We start from the raw sequence: 16,400 nt of genomic DNA, 5'->3' as shown, positions 1-16,400 counted from the left end.
GAGGGGGAGGAGGGGCAAACCGAAAACTTCCAGGTAAGTTCCTGGCCCAGAACACCCAGTAGGTCAGACCTCCTTTGACCCTCTGCAGATGTGAGTGCTGCTGTGCTTCCATAGAGGCTTTTCCTGCCCCTGTCTGGGTCTCCAAATGGGATCTGCCTGTTGTGTTCCCTTTTCATTCCCTCAGAACGCTTTAATCCAGGCCACTGGCCTCTCTGCAGCTTTCCCCCTTCACTTCTATACACTGCAGCTACAGACACGTTTCATGAACACACGTGATCTTGCCTCTCCTGTTCAGAAATCTCTCTCCTGACCGCCTATCAAGAGATACCAACTGGAGGCAAAACCCTGAGGTTGAGGGTTGGAATGCCTCACCTCTGGCTCTAGGCTAGTTTGCACATTCCTCAGGGGAATCTTTCATTGCATATTAAAGAAAGTAGCTGGTAGGTGGGTTTTCTGCTCTCCAGCTTCTCAAAGGTTGGGATGGTGGCCTGGAAGTTCTTTTAGGTCTGGCAGGTTTCACCATAAGCTAGTTAAGTCAACTGGAAATAATCCAGTTGCCTCTGCCAGTATCTGAATCAGGTTCCCATCCATCTCTTCTCATTCTCCAGGCCTCATCCGTTCGCTTCACCCCTGCTCTCATCCCTTGTTCCCCACCAGGGCCCCAAGTACCGTCAACTCTTGGCCACGTTACGGACCCTGGAGGCAGCATCTCTTTCCCAGCAAACCCCTAGCTTACCTGGCAGTGACTCCGAGGAGGAAGAAGTGGAAAGAAAGAAGAAACTCCACAAAAAGTCCTCGTTTGCCAGTGCCTGTGCTGTAATAGGGAAGAAAAGGAAGAAAAAATGTCAGAAACAGGAATCATTTTGCAGTGACTCTGAGGAAGAAGATGTGGAAAGGGAAAAGAGCCACAGATGCGCTGTTGGCAGTGACTCTGCTAAAGAGAGAAGAAAGAGAAAGTGCCAGAAACAGGCCCCTTCAAACCCAGCTGTGCACCTGGAAAATGTTGACCATACAGGTACTGCTGCATGTGTGTATGTGGGATGGAAAGGGAGTCAGCTAATTCTGTGTATGACAGGTCGCCTGCCATTGTTAGGATTGGGGTTAGGCAATAAGAAGTACTTTTCTTTAGGTCAGAGTTTCTGTCTCGAGAACAGGGGTGTGGCCAGGAAAGCTTGCCAGATGTCTGAATTTCTAGCATTTTGCCCCAAATATTCCTTCCCATCTCCCTCCTTGTAGGTCCCAAAGCGCAGAAGAGCAATGCTACAAATGATGCATCCAAACCAAACCCTGAATCTACTCCTAAACCACCCCATACCTTGAGCCGCAAGCAGTGGAGGAACCGGCAGAAAAACAAGCGGAAACAGAAGAACAAGTTTCGGCCGCCTCAGGGACCAGACCAGGTTCTAGCCAAAGCCCCCACAGGGGAGACAGAAGTACCTCCTGTTCCCAAGCCTGACAGCCATGAGGCGCGCGCTGGAGCTCTGCGAGCCCGAATGGCACAGCGACTAGATGGTGCCCGATTTCGCTACCTTAACGAACAGCTGTACTTGGGACCCAGCAGTGCTGCACAGCGTCTCTTCCAGGAAGACCCTGAGGCTTTTCTTCTCTACCACCGCGGCTTCCAGAGTCAAGTAAAGAAGTGGCCACTACAGCCAGTGGACCGCATTGCCAGGGATCTTCGCCAGCGGTGAATGGGAGTTGGGCACTGTGAGAAACAATGTGGGTCAGTCCTGGGCTCAGATCAGACCAGGGTGCTCAGACCAGACCCCTCCCTTTCCCTCCTAGGCCAGCGTCTCTCGTGGTGGCTGACTTTGGCTGTGGGGATTGCCGCCTGGCTTCAAGTATTCGGAACCCTGTGCACTGCTTCGACTTGGCCTCTCTGGACCCCAGGGTCACTGTGTGTGACATGGCTCAGGTAAGTCCTTCTAGTGTCAGGCTTGTACTCTTAACCCAGCTTCCACGTGCTCTTTAACCCTTCCTTCCCCCCAACCCCTGTTTTGGTGTCCAACCCTAGCACTCAGTGCTGGTTTTCTCCTCCTGACACTGTGTGCCTCATACAAAGCTCCAGCTCTCCACAGGTGCCTTTGGAAGATGAGTCTGTGGATGTGGCGGTGTTTTGCCTTTCTCTGATGGGAACCAACATCAGGGACTTCCTAGAGGAGGCAAATCGAGTGCTGAAACCAGGGTAGGAATCCTCGAGACCCAAATGCATGCATGTGTGTGTGTGTGTGTGTGTGTGTGTGTATGTGCGTGCGCATTTCTGTCTTTACATAGGACTCTCTCTTTCTCAGGGGTCTCCTGAAGATTGCTGAGGTCAGCAGCCGCTTTGAGGACGTTCGGACCTTTCTGGGAGCTGTGGCCAAGCTGGGCTTCAAGATCATCTCTAAGGTGAGGACTCCAAGAGGGTCCCATTTTTGTCTCTCACGTGGCCCTTTTCAGGGCAGTGGTGTTCAGGAAGGAGGATATAGGCACAGGAACAGTTTTGTTCCCTGAAAGCACAGCTCCAGGAGAGAGTTCTGGAATGCTTTCTGAATGGACAAGATAGGGGAGAGATGTTTTAAAGAATTTGGAGGATTTGGAGCTCACTGAGTCTTTTCTGCCCTAGGACTTGACCAACAGCCACTTCTTCTTGTTTGATTTTCAAAAGACTGGGCCCCCTCGGGTAGGGCCAAAGGCTCAACTCTCAGGTCTAAAACTTCAGCCGTGTCTCTACAAGCGCAGGTGACCTCTGGACTTCCCTGGAAAGACAAAGCAGGACTGAAACACCAGGCTGAGAATACTGAAGACTGTATCCAGCCTGACTATGAGCCAGGACTTGGTACCACCTTCTGTCTGCCCAAGAACAAAGCGTGATGAAACCCTTGGCTTAACTCTGTTCTGATGGAGCCTTCTTGGTTACAGGAAGCATAAAGTCACCTGGGCTACAAGTAGTTTTTTGTGAGAACATGGGGATACAGGGGCTCATGGATCGCCTTAGCTATCATGAAGTCTATTGATAGATGGTTTGTAATCCAAAAGATCTCTGTATCTCTCAGGAGCCACATGGGCTTGCCATCCTGCATCTCCATTCTGCCCTCCTTAGATCTGTCTGCAGAACAGCTTCCTCTGCTCACCCATGGCTTCTGCTCCTTCAGCCTCAGTCTGCCAGGCCGTCAGGGCTGCAGAGAAGCAGCTGTTGCTTCTTATCTCTGGAGTGACTCATATCCTGGCTCAACTCATCAGTCTGAGCTACCAGGTCAAGACTGGATGTCCCTGTACTGCTCACTTACAGTGGTCTGTCTTTCTTTTCTGTCCTCATTTCCATTCTTGGAACTGATGCCCTAAACCATTCCCAACACATGTTATCTCTTAGAGCTCTTGTGTGTATATGGCTGAGAGCATAGGCTTTGGAACCAGGGAGACCTGGATTCAAATTCTGTTGCTCCATAGAGCTGGGAATCATTTAGTCTCCAATTATCACATTCCACTATAGAAAAATGGTAGTATTTTGTTCTTTTTTTTTTTTTTTTTGGAGAGGTTTTTGCTATAGGGCATGTGTGCTCGCTACAAAAACAGAGAGAGACAGACAGAAAGTGAGAAATTGTCCCCCAGGGGGGGATGGCCACGCTGCAATCCCTTCTCCTCCATTCTCCTCTTGGGATCTTGGGCATGCACGCACACGCGCCCAGCGTGAGTTTAAGCTACCAGGTCCAGGACTTGAACCACAGTGAGCTACATGGGAGTCTAGAGACATAGCCATTATGTTAACTGCTGGTCCCCCCTCCCCCTTTTTTTTAAAGGATTATTTTACTGAATGTTATTTATTCATTCATTCATTTTATTTATTTTAATTTGACCAGAGAAGGACACAGAGAGAGAAATAAAGAAGGCAAGCTGCCAGGTCTAGGACTTGAACTGTGATTGACCATGTAGGAGTCCACTGCCCTTAACCACCACGCCACCTGCTGGCCACATTAGTATTTCTTTCTTACATGTCACTGTGTGGGTTAACTTAGGAAAGCTATATCCAAGGCTAGGAACATAGGTCGTGCTAAGTAAGCTGAAGACCTTTCCCAAACCAGATTGGAGAAGGGGTAAAGAATGGGTTTGTTGATTGCAATAGACTTTGGGAGAGCTCTAGAACAGAATTTTCAACAGGCTCATTTCATAGGCTGGTCAGAGATTCTTTGTGGATTCTGGGAGTTCTTGGAGATGGGCAGTGAGGGAGTTTGGGTCTCTGTTCATAAACAATAGTTGATGCCATTTGAGGGTGAGGGATTGGGCAGCTCATTGGCAGAAGGTCTGCCCATTATTTCTGCTGTGCAGTGGGCCCTGGTTAGCATGCCCTGAGAAAGCTATAGACGAGATCTAGTACTGGGGTGAAACAAGCTGGGATGAGAGTTCCTGGGCCTCCTGCAGAAAGTTGTTGTGGACTCATGTATAGAGATAGAGCCTTTCTATCTGTTCCAAGAACAAATCTTGACAGGGCACGCAGTGAGGACATAGGTCCCAGGGTTCTAAGCCAGTTGGGTGCTCCCAGTAAGTGATGGGGGTCTTAAAGCAGGTTGTAGCCTAGAGGGCATATCTGGAGGCTGAACTGTGAAGCATTCAGCAGACACCAGAGTTCCTTGGCACAGTGCTGTTCTCTGCTAGATCCTCGACTGACTGGCAAAGTTTACTTATCTTTTCAAGCAGCTTAGGTATTCCTACTCCCTTCTCTTCATCTGGGCTCTCAAAGTGTGACATGAAGAGTGCTACTTCAGCATTCAATGTGGTTGTGGTTGCTTTGTGCTCTTGGCTGCATCTTTGTATTCTCAAACCTTATCCCTTGAGATACAGCCAATGCACTTGTTTACCTAGGGAAGGATAAGGAATGACTGGGTCCAGTTGAATGGCCTTGATGAAAGCAGAGGCGTTGCAGAAACCAAGTTTCAGAGCACAGAATGAGGGTAATATGGCCTTCTGATGGCGGAAAAGGTAGGCAAATGGGAGAACTCCATTAGTTATGACTGGTGAGGATAGGGAGAAGGGAATCTGTAGTCAGTCCCTTTCTGGTTTGAGCAACTGGGTGGGCTCGTGATGCTAGTTAAAGTGTTGGGTCTTAGGTGCTCGTTAGATGTTCATTTGGAAGTGGGACATGTGTGAGATTCGGACTAAGGATTTGGCACTCAGCAGCTGTTAGATGGTAATTAAAGTCATGATGAAGAGCATTAATGGATAGGTAAAGGAAAATGAACCAGTAAAGGTGGCCGGATGGAAAGGTTGAGCCAGAGAAAGATGAATAAAATTAAGAGAGTGGTGTGGTTTGTTTTGTTTTGTCTTTAAGTCCTGGAGGAATGGGCCAGTTGGCTGTCAAACACTGTCAAGAAGCTTCTTTTGATGAATGAGAAATCACATTGCAGTTGGGTAAAGACTGCTGAGTAATGTTGAAGGCCTGTTTGAATTTGTAGTTTTATTATTGTTGAATATATTGTTATATCAGTCAAGCCTATAGTGTGGTTATATCTACTTGCTCAGGAATTTAAATGTAACTGAAGAAGAGGCGAATATTTTCTTCTTTAAGAGTGTATGCACTCATCAAAGACAGATATCTGTCACCCAGGGAGTGGCCACACTGCAGTCCCTTCCCCATTCTCTTGGGATTTGGGGCACACACATACACACACACACTCATGGGTCTGCATAATTCTCAAGCCCCCCACTCCAGGACTTGAACTGCACATTTGGCTATGTGGGATCTAGCACTTTAATCTCTGCTGGCCCCAAGATGTGAGTATTAATGGACCGTCAAGAATTCACTTTATATAGCTAAAACAAAAGGACAGTGAACGAAGGAGTTTCAGGCCATTAGCAAGTAGGTGATGGCGATGCTGGACTGTGGAATTTGTGGGACAGGTAGAGTGCAGATAGGAATACACCCTTGTACTGGGAGTAATTCCCAAGTGGCCCAGTAGGATGGGAGGCTGTGGTCAGAGACTGGAATGCTTGAATTACTAATTCTGGAAGCAGAGCAACTCCAGTGATAGCACAGTCTAGGATGTGGCCACAGGGGTAAGTGCCTGGAAGTTGGTTAATGGACTGAGGGTTCAGATGTTGTGAAAAGGGGCTGTCTGCATGAACTTTGAAGTTCTTCGGGATGATGGCAGAAGCTGGCAGCGGAACAAATGCCAGCTCTCAAGGGAGAGGATCCAGAAGATCTGCAGAGGGGTGGGGCGAGGTGGCGAGAAATTTAAAACATGACTTACAGAGCCTGCTGGAGAACTTCAATGTTGGAGGTGCTGTGAGGCTGGTAAGGGGTTGTCCTGGTAGTCCTCCAGCCAGTCAGGATTCACCAGGGTGTACTGGGAGACCTGACATTGTGGCAGCTCCATGAAACAACTTCCTGGGATACCTGGTTAAGGTGGACCACAAGTCCAGGGAATGAGTTGGAGAAGCAGAGTATTTCACAGACATAATCCCTTTTAGAGTTCCACATTCGTGTTCCTTCCCAAATGTTATTTGCATTCCTTAATTTTGATTAATCTTCTCTGTTTCCTTACTGTGCTCAGCAGGACAGCTGAGATTTGCCTATTTTGACTCCAGCCACCTGAGTAAACATTTTTCTGGATCTGACTCAGGCCCCAGGCTCTCCCTTGGGACCTCTGCTTCACTCCTACTAGTGACTCCAATTAGACAGCCTGATCTGGATCCTCTCTGCTCCATCAATTTCAGGACAAGCTCTTGTTCAAACCTGTGCCTAGGCTTCAGTGTTGAGATCCTAGACTGGAGACGGAACAATGTCTGTTTCCTTAAGAAGTAACAGTATGTCCAGGGTTTAGGGAATAGCGAGACCAGTGTTGCTAGATGAAGGAGGGGCGAGAACAGTAGGAGGTAAGCTGGACTGGGAAGTGGTTGCTCTCTAACTTCAGGGTATATTAGAGACACCTGAAGTTTTCTTCTAATGCAGATTTCCAAGCCCTCTTCCAGAACTTTTGATACAATAAATGAGTATAGGGTCCCGGGAGTTCTTTTCTGTTGCTTTGAATTTTTTAGTGAGCGAGGAAGTAAATTTATCATTGAACAGTGAGGACGAGGGTGAGGAGGTTGGGATTTTTGAGGTGAGGAGAATAGGGGAGAGAAAGAAAGTCAGTAAATCAGGGAAGCATGGTATTGCTGTCAGCATTAATGGCTCACTTGAGGTTCGAGATCATAAAGAGGATGTGAAGGGGTGGGATGGGGTGGGTAGGAGGGTGGGTAGTATTGTTTTGCAGAGAGCTCGTCATTCTGAGACTTTGTTCAGTGAGCTTTAAGAACCCAACCCCCTCTTTGTATGTCTGTGGGGGGGAGTACCCTATTACCTCAAATGTAGTTGAGAAGTCTACAGGGATCATTCAAGAAGTAAGAGGTATGTATTCCTACAGTTGAGGAATGGTGAGCTTGGAATCCATCTCCTGCCCTGAAAACGTTGAGGGCAAACAAAAGGTCTCTGTTCTGGTGGGGGGCCCAGGGGAATATTGCTGCTTTAGTATTGGTCCACGTTTTCAGAATTGGTCCTGGCAAGTGTGATGGGCAGCTCCACTGCACACCATACAGCAGAGGGAGATACGGGCCATCCAGTAGGATCATCTAAAGAAGCTGGAAGTCCTCAGCACAGACAAGCTAGGAGTGGGCGATGTTGGTTGACAAAGGAGTGACGGGAGCCACCCACAATAGAGCTGCATCTTCCAGGTCAAGGGAGGGGACAGCAAGGATTCCCCCTTTTTAAAGTGTCTGCTGACCCCATAGGGTACAGAGTGCTGGTCTAGTCAAATTGTTTTATCTACCTAACTCTCTTCAGCTCTTGGATCCAGAGCCAACAGTGGCAACTGCATGGCGAGGAGAGTTAAGAGTTATCTGAGCTGTATCTGATCACTCCTCCCTTCTCCAGTGTAGCCTTCTTGGCTCAGGTGGGGCAGAGCTGGGACAGGTGTGGGGTAGAGATCTAAAGCTACAATGGGATTATTGTTACACAGAACTAGGCATTCTAATTACTTAATCGAGATTTTGTGCCTTAAATGATCATAGGACTCTATTAACTAAGAATGTCACAGACCTGCTTTTTCACAGCAGGGAAAGAATACCCCACAATGAATAAAGTTGGGTTTGGGTAACAGGCTGTGCATTGTGCCTGTTCAACATCCCCTTCAGCGGCCTCCAAGTAGACAGGCTGCTTCTGCAGTTATTGGTGCACTTTGGCTTTTGTTCCTGTAATGCAGTCCTGAGGGAACACAGAAAAGAAACAACATGATCTTGGCAGAGGCACAACTCAGCTCCACTCTTTTTGTGATTACACAGAACCCTGTACAGCTTTTCACAGAGACCAGTAATGAGAGCTGTGCATCCCCAGGTTGTCCTTCCCAGAGGACGTCTGACCACCTGGTTCTAGGACACTGGGCTCCTGCACTAAGTGTCTAAAAGGTTTAATTGCTTGTGCTCCTGTCCCAAAGCAATTCATTTTCCACACAGCTAATGATCTTTTTAAAATGTAAATTAGATTATGTCACTTCTCTGCTTGAAATCCTGCAATGGATTCTCCTAGCCCTGAGAACAAAAGACAAACCCTTGGAGCTGTGTGATTTTGTGCAAGCCTCCATCTCCAACTGCAACTTAACCCACTCCTCCCCGCTCACAAGACTTCAGCCACACAGGCTTCATTTCTCAAAAGTTCCAAGCCATTTCTTTTTATTTTATTTTTTTTACTATAGGGTGTGTGCGTGTCCCAGAAAGACAGAGACAGAAAGCGAGAAATCATCCCCTGGCGAGGGCGGGGGGATGGGGGGGGAGGTGGCCACGCCGCAATCCCTTCTCCATTCTCCTCTCGGGATCCTGGGCACACACGCATGCACATGTGTCCGGCATGAGTTTAAGCCAATGGGTCCGGGACTCGAACCACCGTTGACTACGTGGGAGTCCAGCAACATAGCCATTATGCTAACTGCTGGTCCCATCTAAGCCATTTCTTAAGGGTCTTCACATAATGCTGCTTCATCTTTCTAGAATAGTCTTTGCCTCATGAGCTCGTTTTGTCTTCCAGATCTTCATACTAACATCACTTCTGTGGAAGAAGCGGGCCAGGTACCAGCAAAATGTCCTTTTTGTGGACACAGGTTAACTTTGTTTCCCAGCTCCATGCATTTAGGTGGGGCTATGTGAGTAGCTCTCATCAATGGAAAGTGATGAGTAGACAATGTTTCAGTATCAGACCAAGGCAGTGAAAGGATTGATGAGCCTTTTCTGTATTCTTCCACTCTACCTACCAAGGTGATCTTGAAATACATGTTTGTAAGGTGATGGAGTCATAGCTTAGAAGTCTGGATAACCAAGTCACTACTTGGAGAACAGCTTCTTAACAAAAACATCTACACTGGACTTTGAATAAGAAACAAACATCTATTGCTTTAAGCTAGGAGGTTTGGAGGATGTTACAATTACCATTATATAACTTGAATGCATCTTCTATGGGCATCCTATCCACCTTATAGTTGACCATAAAAGAAACTCTTAGGGGACCAGCAGATGGCATAATGGTTACATCGCTGGACTCCCACATAGTTGACTGAGGTTCGAGTCCTGGACTTGGTGGCTTAAACCTCAGGCTGTACGTGTGTATGTGCCCAAGATCCAGAGAGGAGAATGGAGAAGAAGGGATTGCAGTGTGGCCAAATCCCCTGGGGAGTGATTTCTTGGTTTCTGTCTCTCTGGCAAGCGCATGCACCTTATAGCAAAAAATCTCTAAAAAAAATAAATACCTCACACTGGGCACATGTACATTTGTTTCTAAGCTCCCAAGAGGAGACTGGAGGAGAAGGGATTGCAGTGTGGTCATCCTCCCTGGGGGTGATTTCTGGCTTTCTGTCTCTCTCTCTGTCTCGCCAGCAAGCACACGCACCCTATAGCAAAAATCTTGGGAAAGAAAAGAAAAACCCTTGTTTTCCTTCAAGGAGCTTCAGACATTGTCTTACCAGGTGCTGGTCAGCACTTTCTACATGTCTCAGGAATCTAAAATTGTGGGAAAATGCTCACAAGAAGTGAGCTATTAATGTTATCAGTCATCTTATTTGTTTAAAAAAAAAAAACGATCCCACTTAAAGAATGCCTTAAGCAGATTATTACTTTTTTTTATAAGGCAAGAAAACTGAAGGCAGGTGACTTGGTGTTGGTTCAGGAGCCCAAGGATGTTAGGAATGAGGTTTCTGTTCTCTTGGTCTCTTGATTCTCTTGGTTGCAGGTGTATTCTTGGTGAAGCAGGGTATTTACTGTTAGTCCCAGTAATTTCCACAGCCCCTCTCTGGCTTCACTTGAAAGGTTCTTCTAAGTTGTTGTTATTCTGGTGTAAATATCTTCCATTATTTCCTGTAACATAACTGAGACCAATGTAAGATATATTTCTCTTCCCTGTCCCTTCACAATTCTCAGCGACCTGTCAGCATCTCATCCATTTCAGAGCTGCTCTCAAGCTCAGTGGTGTCGGGAAGCATGGTCTATTCCTTTTGCTCATTTTCACTTCTATTTATCCTGGAATTGGAATGGGGGGGGGGCATGTATTAGGGGAAGAAAGACCAACGTGATTAATGTGTTCTACCAAGACAAGCATTTAAATGTGGCTCTTGTGAGGTATCCAGGCTCCAGAGTAGACTTGTGCACCGAGTGATTTTGGTTGCTTTCTTGTGACGTAAGCACTCTACATAGTTCCTGACCCTGACATTCTGGCCACACCCTCCCAGTGCTAAAGTGTGTCATCCTAGCAGGCAGCCCTCCTGGGAAAGATTCCGACAAGTCCCCGAGACTGGTTACCTTTCAAAGAACCCATGGGAAATTCCTGCATATTTGTTCCTGCCCAACAGCAGACGTGCAGCCCAGCCAGCAGCTGACCCTTCTCTCCTCAGTCACGTGAGAAGTGCCAGTCTCTATTCATTTCATGTTACATTCTGCCAAGAGCCTTCTGTCCCAGACTCTACTCCAGTGACCACGTGGAGATGGGCTGTAAGTTTCATAGCTAGTCTCTAGCTGGAGAATTGTAATACCTAGTGAATGTAGTAACTCTCCCTCCTATTGGAACAATAAATATCTATAAATGGTTCTATGGGAGACCCCCTTGTTTATTTTAGGATGGAGGAAAGCATTCTACTCCTTTCTATTCCTAGATTCTCATCAATGAATCTTTTTTTCTTTTTTTTTTTTTAAATTTTGCTATAGGGTATAAATCCTCAATGGAGAGAGACAGAGAGAGAGAGAATAAATGCTCAGTGGAGAGAGAGAGAGAGAGAGAGAAGGAAAGTGAGAGGTCACCCCCCTGGGGGGGATGGCTAGATTGCCCTCCCTCCTCCATTCTCAGGGATTTGGGCATGCACACAACATGTGCTCAGCTTGTCTTTCAAGCCACTTGATCTGAGACTCAAACCACATGAGGTCCAGCCATCTTAACCACTGTGCCACTTGATCGCCTCTCATCAATGAATCTTTAATTTCCAATCTCATAAAAAACAGGAAAGGTGGTGGTCTCTGGATCAAATATACTATATTAGAGTAAATCCTGTTGGATATACCTAGGTCTTTATTTAAAAGGTATTAGTACCTGTTACTTCTTGTCCTTAGTTTTGATGTGTTATCTAAAGATCTTGGACGACCAAAAAACTGTCATTTAACATCCTCTTATGCAGATATTCTTGTAAAATGCAAGTTGTTCTTTTGTGTATGTGCTTTATTTATACTGAATATTGTCTGCAAATCTTGTCGTATTTCTTACCTTTTTTTACATTCTCAGCTGTTTTTAATATCTGTCTGAGTCAGTCAGTCAGGATCCAGTCAGAAAATGGAAACCATACCAAGTATTTCAACAAGAAGACATTTAATACAGATAATTGGTAAGAGGCTGAAGGAGTAGGAAAATGCTGATGTAATTAAAAAATTAATAACTGCAGAAACCAGATAATACCCCAAGTTTGAGAAAGCAAAATGGAGAACGTGCATTTGCCAGAGAGAAAGAGAGAGAAGGAAAAAACACCCCCAGTGGGGTGTGGTTACACCTCAATTCCTTCTCCTTCATTTCTCCATCCTGCCAGGATTTGGGGTATGCCTGCCCATGGACTCAGCATGTTTTTCAAGGTGTCAGGGCTGAGATTAAAACTATTGTCAGCCATTTCGGATCTGCCTCCCTTAACCAGGAGGCCACAGGACCAGCCCCATTAATTTTTCTTCAAAAAATTTATTAGAACCCTTTTATTGCATATTTATTTGTTTATATGATTATTTTATGTAACGTCACACTAATGTAAAATCTGGGAGATTAGGGACTTGACTTGTTTTATTCAGTGCTGTATCTTTAGGATATGGTACATATTTGTTACATGGTTGGCATTTAATAAATAACTGAGTGAATGAGTGATATCAGATATATATTTAGTATTCCAGTGGACATTTAGGACATTTAACATAGCCATTTCTATAGTTAAGAATGTTTAGATTATCCCCAAATCCTTGCTAATATACACATACACAAATTCTTAAGTTTTTTTTAATAAATATTTCCTTTTTAAGAACTATCCATCATATCCCATTATTATTATTATTATTATTATTTTAATTTGCTATGAGATATATGCACTCACCAGAGAGAGAGAGAGAGTGAGAAACCAAGCCACCAGGTCTGGAACTCAAACTGCAGTTGGCCATGTGGGAATCGAGCACCTTACCCACACCATCTGTTGGCCCCATAAATTTTTTTTTAGAGACATTTTTGCTATAGGCCATGTGTGCTCACTGGAGAGAGCGTGAGACAGAGAGACAGTGAGAAATCACCCCCAAGGGGCATAGCCACACCGTAGTCCCTTCCTTTCCAGTCTTTTCTCAGGATTTTGGGCATGCACACACACGTGCCTGGCATGTTTCAAGCCTCCAGGTATGGGACTTGAAACAAGGCAGCCATGTGGGTGGAAGTCCAGTGACATAACCATTACTCCATCTGCTAGTCCCTATAAACGTTTTTCTTAAATAAGTACCTGTGGGCAGCCTGTGGTACAGCGGTTAGGCTGCTGAATGGCACGCATGACTGAGATCCTGGAAGTATGGAGAATTGGTGGAAAAAGGATTGTGGCATAACGGGCCCCACTGAGGGGGTACTTTCTCATGTGCACACACATGCCCTCTGACTTTTTTTGTTGCCAGAGGAGGCAGAGAGAAAGAGAGAAAGTGAAAGCACAACCCAGCCTACTCACATGGCAATCCTTCTTCCTCCATTTCTCCATTCTGTCAGGATTTGGGCACACATGCACATGTACCCAGTGTGTTTTTCAAGCCACTGGGACTGGGATTCAAACTGCAGTCAGCCTAGTGGGATCTGGCCCTCTATGCACAAGGTTTAATTGCTGCACTAAGTGACTGTTCCACCCTCTGGCATTTATTAAAAATAAAAAAAAAAGGAAAGAGAAAGGAAAATATTTGAATATATAAGCCAAAGTATCACTATTCTTGAAAAACATGGACTTGATTCAAGAATATGAATCCCAAGCAAAATAAATACAAAGGGAGACCACGCCTAGTAATGTCATAATCAAATTGCCGAAAGTCAAAGATAAAAGAAAAACATTGAAAATATGTATAGAGAAAGAAACAGGGAACAAGGATATGATTAAAAGCTGGCTTATCAAAACAATTGAGGACAGACAACATTGGAATGGTGTATACAAAGGACTTAAAAAGGAAAAAAGATGTCAAACAAGAATTCTATATGCAGGCAGTTTAGTTGCCTGGATTCAAACTACATAAAACAAAATGACATTTTGAGGTGGAAAAAAGAAGAGAAAAAGAATTCGTTGCCATCATAATCTGCAGAAATTGAACATCCACAGGCTAAAAAAAGAATCTTGACTTAGTCACACACCTTATACAAAAATTAACTCAAAATGGATCATGGACTTCAATGTGAAACTATAAAACCATTAGAAAAGAAACAGAACATCTTTGATATCTGGAGTCTGGCAAAGGATTATTTTTAAATTGCCAGAAAGCATGTGTACTCACCAGAGAGAAAGAGGGAGAACACACACCCTCCCAGGGGGTGTGGTTAAATTGTAATCCCTTCTCCATTTCTCCATCCTGTCAGGATTTGAGACATGCATGTACATATGTCAAGCATGATTTTTAGGCTGCTGGGACCAGGTTGACCATGTGGAATCTAGCTCCCTTAATCATTCAGCTAAGAGCTGGCCTACAAATTTGACCAAAAAACACGCCAATAAAAGGAAAAATTCATGAACTGGACTTCATCAAAATACAAGACTTGAAAGCTAGTCAGTGGCACAGCAGTAAAACCTGCTGCTCTGCAAGGCTGACTAACATTCGAGTTTGGGTCTGGGCTTCTCCTTGGGTATGCCAGGTACAGGATGCTCATGATCTGGGGCAGCCTGAGGGTGGAGATGGACCTTAATGTTAAGAGCCCCTTGGAGGGTGCTGTCTCTCTCACTCATGAAAGAAAAAAATAAATACACTTTAACATTAAAAAAATTTTTTTTTCCTTCTGTGAAAGACCTTTTTAAGAGGGTAAAAAAACAAGGTGCAGACTGGAAGAAATATTTGCAAACTACATATCTAACTGGACTAATAGCTAAAATACATAGAGAACACTCAAAATTCAACAGTAAAAAGGCAAACAACCCAATTAGAACTTGGGTGAATGACACGAAAACATTACATTAAAGAAGACATAGATGGTAAATAAGTGAAAATAAATTCAACATAATTACTAGAAAGATGCAAGTTAAAACCATAATGAGATACCTCAACATACCTATTGTGTGGTCTAAAAAGTAAAATACATGACAGTGCCAAATGCTGGAGAGGATGAGGAGAAATTCAACCTTGAGCTAGAAATAAATTTGGTTCAGTCTCTAGGTTTCTATTTGAAATAAATGCTCGACATTTCAGATTCCTCCCATTCTACCTCTGCTCCTCCATAAAGTGGCTCCTGGATATAGAAAGGAAGGATTTTATGACTTTTTGATGTAAGAAAGAAGGGGTTCCCCATCTATCAATGGTTCTTAGATGTGCACAAGTTGGAATCTTGTGGGTATGGTTGGCCCAGTTCCATTCCTGGGCATTCTGTCCACTCTTGTTTCCAGAGCTGATGAGTTTGCGGTCTTGTCTGTTTTAGCTGTCAGGACTGTGTGTCCCTCCCTGGGGCTTCTGAGGAAAGTGAGAGTTTTATCTCTGCTCAGCCTTTTGTTAAGGGACATCAGTCACACAACAGTCACTGCTGAGTTAGGTTTGTGAAGAGGTTGTGAAGAGTGGTGCTCAATACATTCTTCTGTTCACATTTCCTTCCCCCATGTAGCCGAGGCCTAGCATTCCAGTGAGGGAACTCAGTTGTGCCTGCTAAACTTTGGTGCCCAGGGGCAACAAGAGAACTTGTGTTGGCCTTTAGCTCTGCATACTCGAATCCACCTTTTACCAGCCAGGCTTGCCCTGGGATAGCATGGAATTGCACAACTCATAATAACATCAAAGCAGAACTCTTGATCCTTATCTCCAACCTGAAGCTCCCTCAAATTTTCCATCTCAGTTAATGACACTATGACCCATACAGTTGCTCAAGCCTAAAATCTAGTATCTCCCATTCTCCACATCCAGTCCATCAATACTGCTGGCTTGACCTCAGGAATATTCCTTTTTTTCCCTTCTTTTTTTAAAGAGATTTTTACTCTTGGCCAATAGAGACAGAGAGACAGAAAGCAAGAAATTACCCCCCCCCTGCTGGGGGAGAGGTAGCGACACCATAATCTCTTCTTCTCTGTTCTCCTCTCAGGATTTTGGGTATGCACACACACAAGGCTGGCATGAGTTTTCAAGCTGCCAGGTTTGGAGATTCAAACTGGGGTTGGCCACATGGGAATCCAGAGCCTTAACCACTATGCCAACTGCTTGGGATATTTATGAAATATCCCAAGAATATTTCATAAATGTATCGATTTTGGGGACCAGCAGATGGCATCATGGTTTTATCACCAGATTAGGCCAACCACATGGCCAACTATGGTTCAAGTCCCGGATCCAGCAGCTTGAAACACACCAGGCACATGTATGTGCATGCCTAAAATCCTGAGAGGAAAGTAAAAGAGAAGGGATTGTGGCATAGCCATCTCCCCTGGGGGGTGATTTCTCGCTTTCTGTTTCTCTGTCTCTCTGGTGAGCACATGTGCCCTATAAAATCTCTCTTAAAAAAAAAAAAAGAAAACAAAACTCTCATGAGACCAGTAGATAGCATAATGGCTACACTGCTGGACTCCCATGTAGTTGACCAGAGTTCGAGTCCCGGATCCGGGGGCTTAAACTCACACCAGGCATGTGTATGTGCATGCCCAAAATCTCGGGAGGAGAATGGAAGAGAAGGGATTGCAGCATGGCCATCT

General features: G+C 45.1%; 1 protein-coding gene across 2 annotated transcripts in view; it reads left to right on the top strand.

The window, feature by feature from the left end:
- RRP8 (ribosomal RNA processing 8) overlaps positions 1-2,927 on the top strand; it is a 4,438-nt gene extending 1,511 nt beyond the window's left edge. Inside the window, exons 2-7 of one of the 2 annotated variants that reach the window (XM_014593045.2) lie at positions 658-1,015; positions 1,237-1,687; positions 1,786-1,915; positions 2,079-2,185; positions 2,292-2,388; positions 2,722-2,927. In XM_014593045.2, the coding sequence (XP_014448531.1) occupies positions 658-1,015; positions 1,237-1,687; positions 1,786-1,915; positions 2,079-2,185; positions 2,292-2,388; positions 2,722-2,853 (1,275 nt within the window). In that variant the 3' untranslated portion in view covers positions 2,854-2,927. Of the gene's footprint in view, positions 1-657; positions 1,016-1,236; positions 1,688-1,785; positions 1,916-2,078; positions 2,186-2,291; positions 2,389-2,605 lie in introns of both variants that reach the window. The other variant, XM_006161991.3, reaches the window with a different exon arrangement.
- The last annotated feature ends 13,473 nt before the right edge of the window (positions 2,928-16,400 follow it).

The sequence above is a fragment of the Tupaia chinensis genome, unplaced genomic scaffold (genome assembly GCF_000334495.1).
Source record: "Tupaia chinensis unplaced genomic scaffold, TupChi_1.0 Scaffold139491_1, whole genome shotgun sequence".
NCBI lineage: Eukaryota > Metazoa > Chordata > Mammalia > Scandentia > Tupaiidae > Tupaia > Tupaia belangeri.
This window is presented reverse-complemented; position numbering and strand designations above follow the sequence as displayed.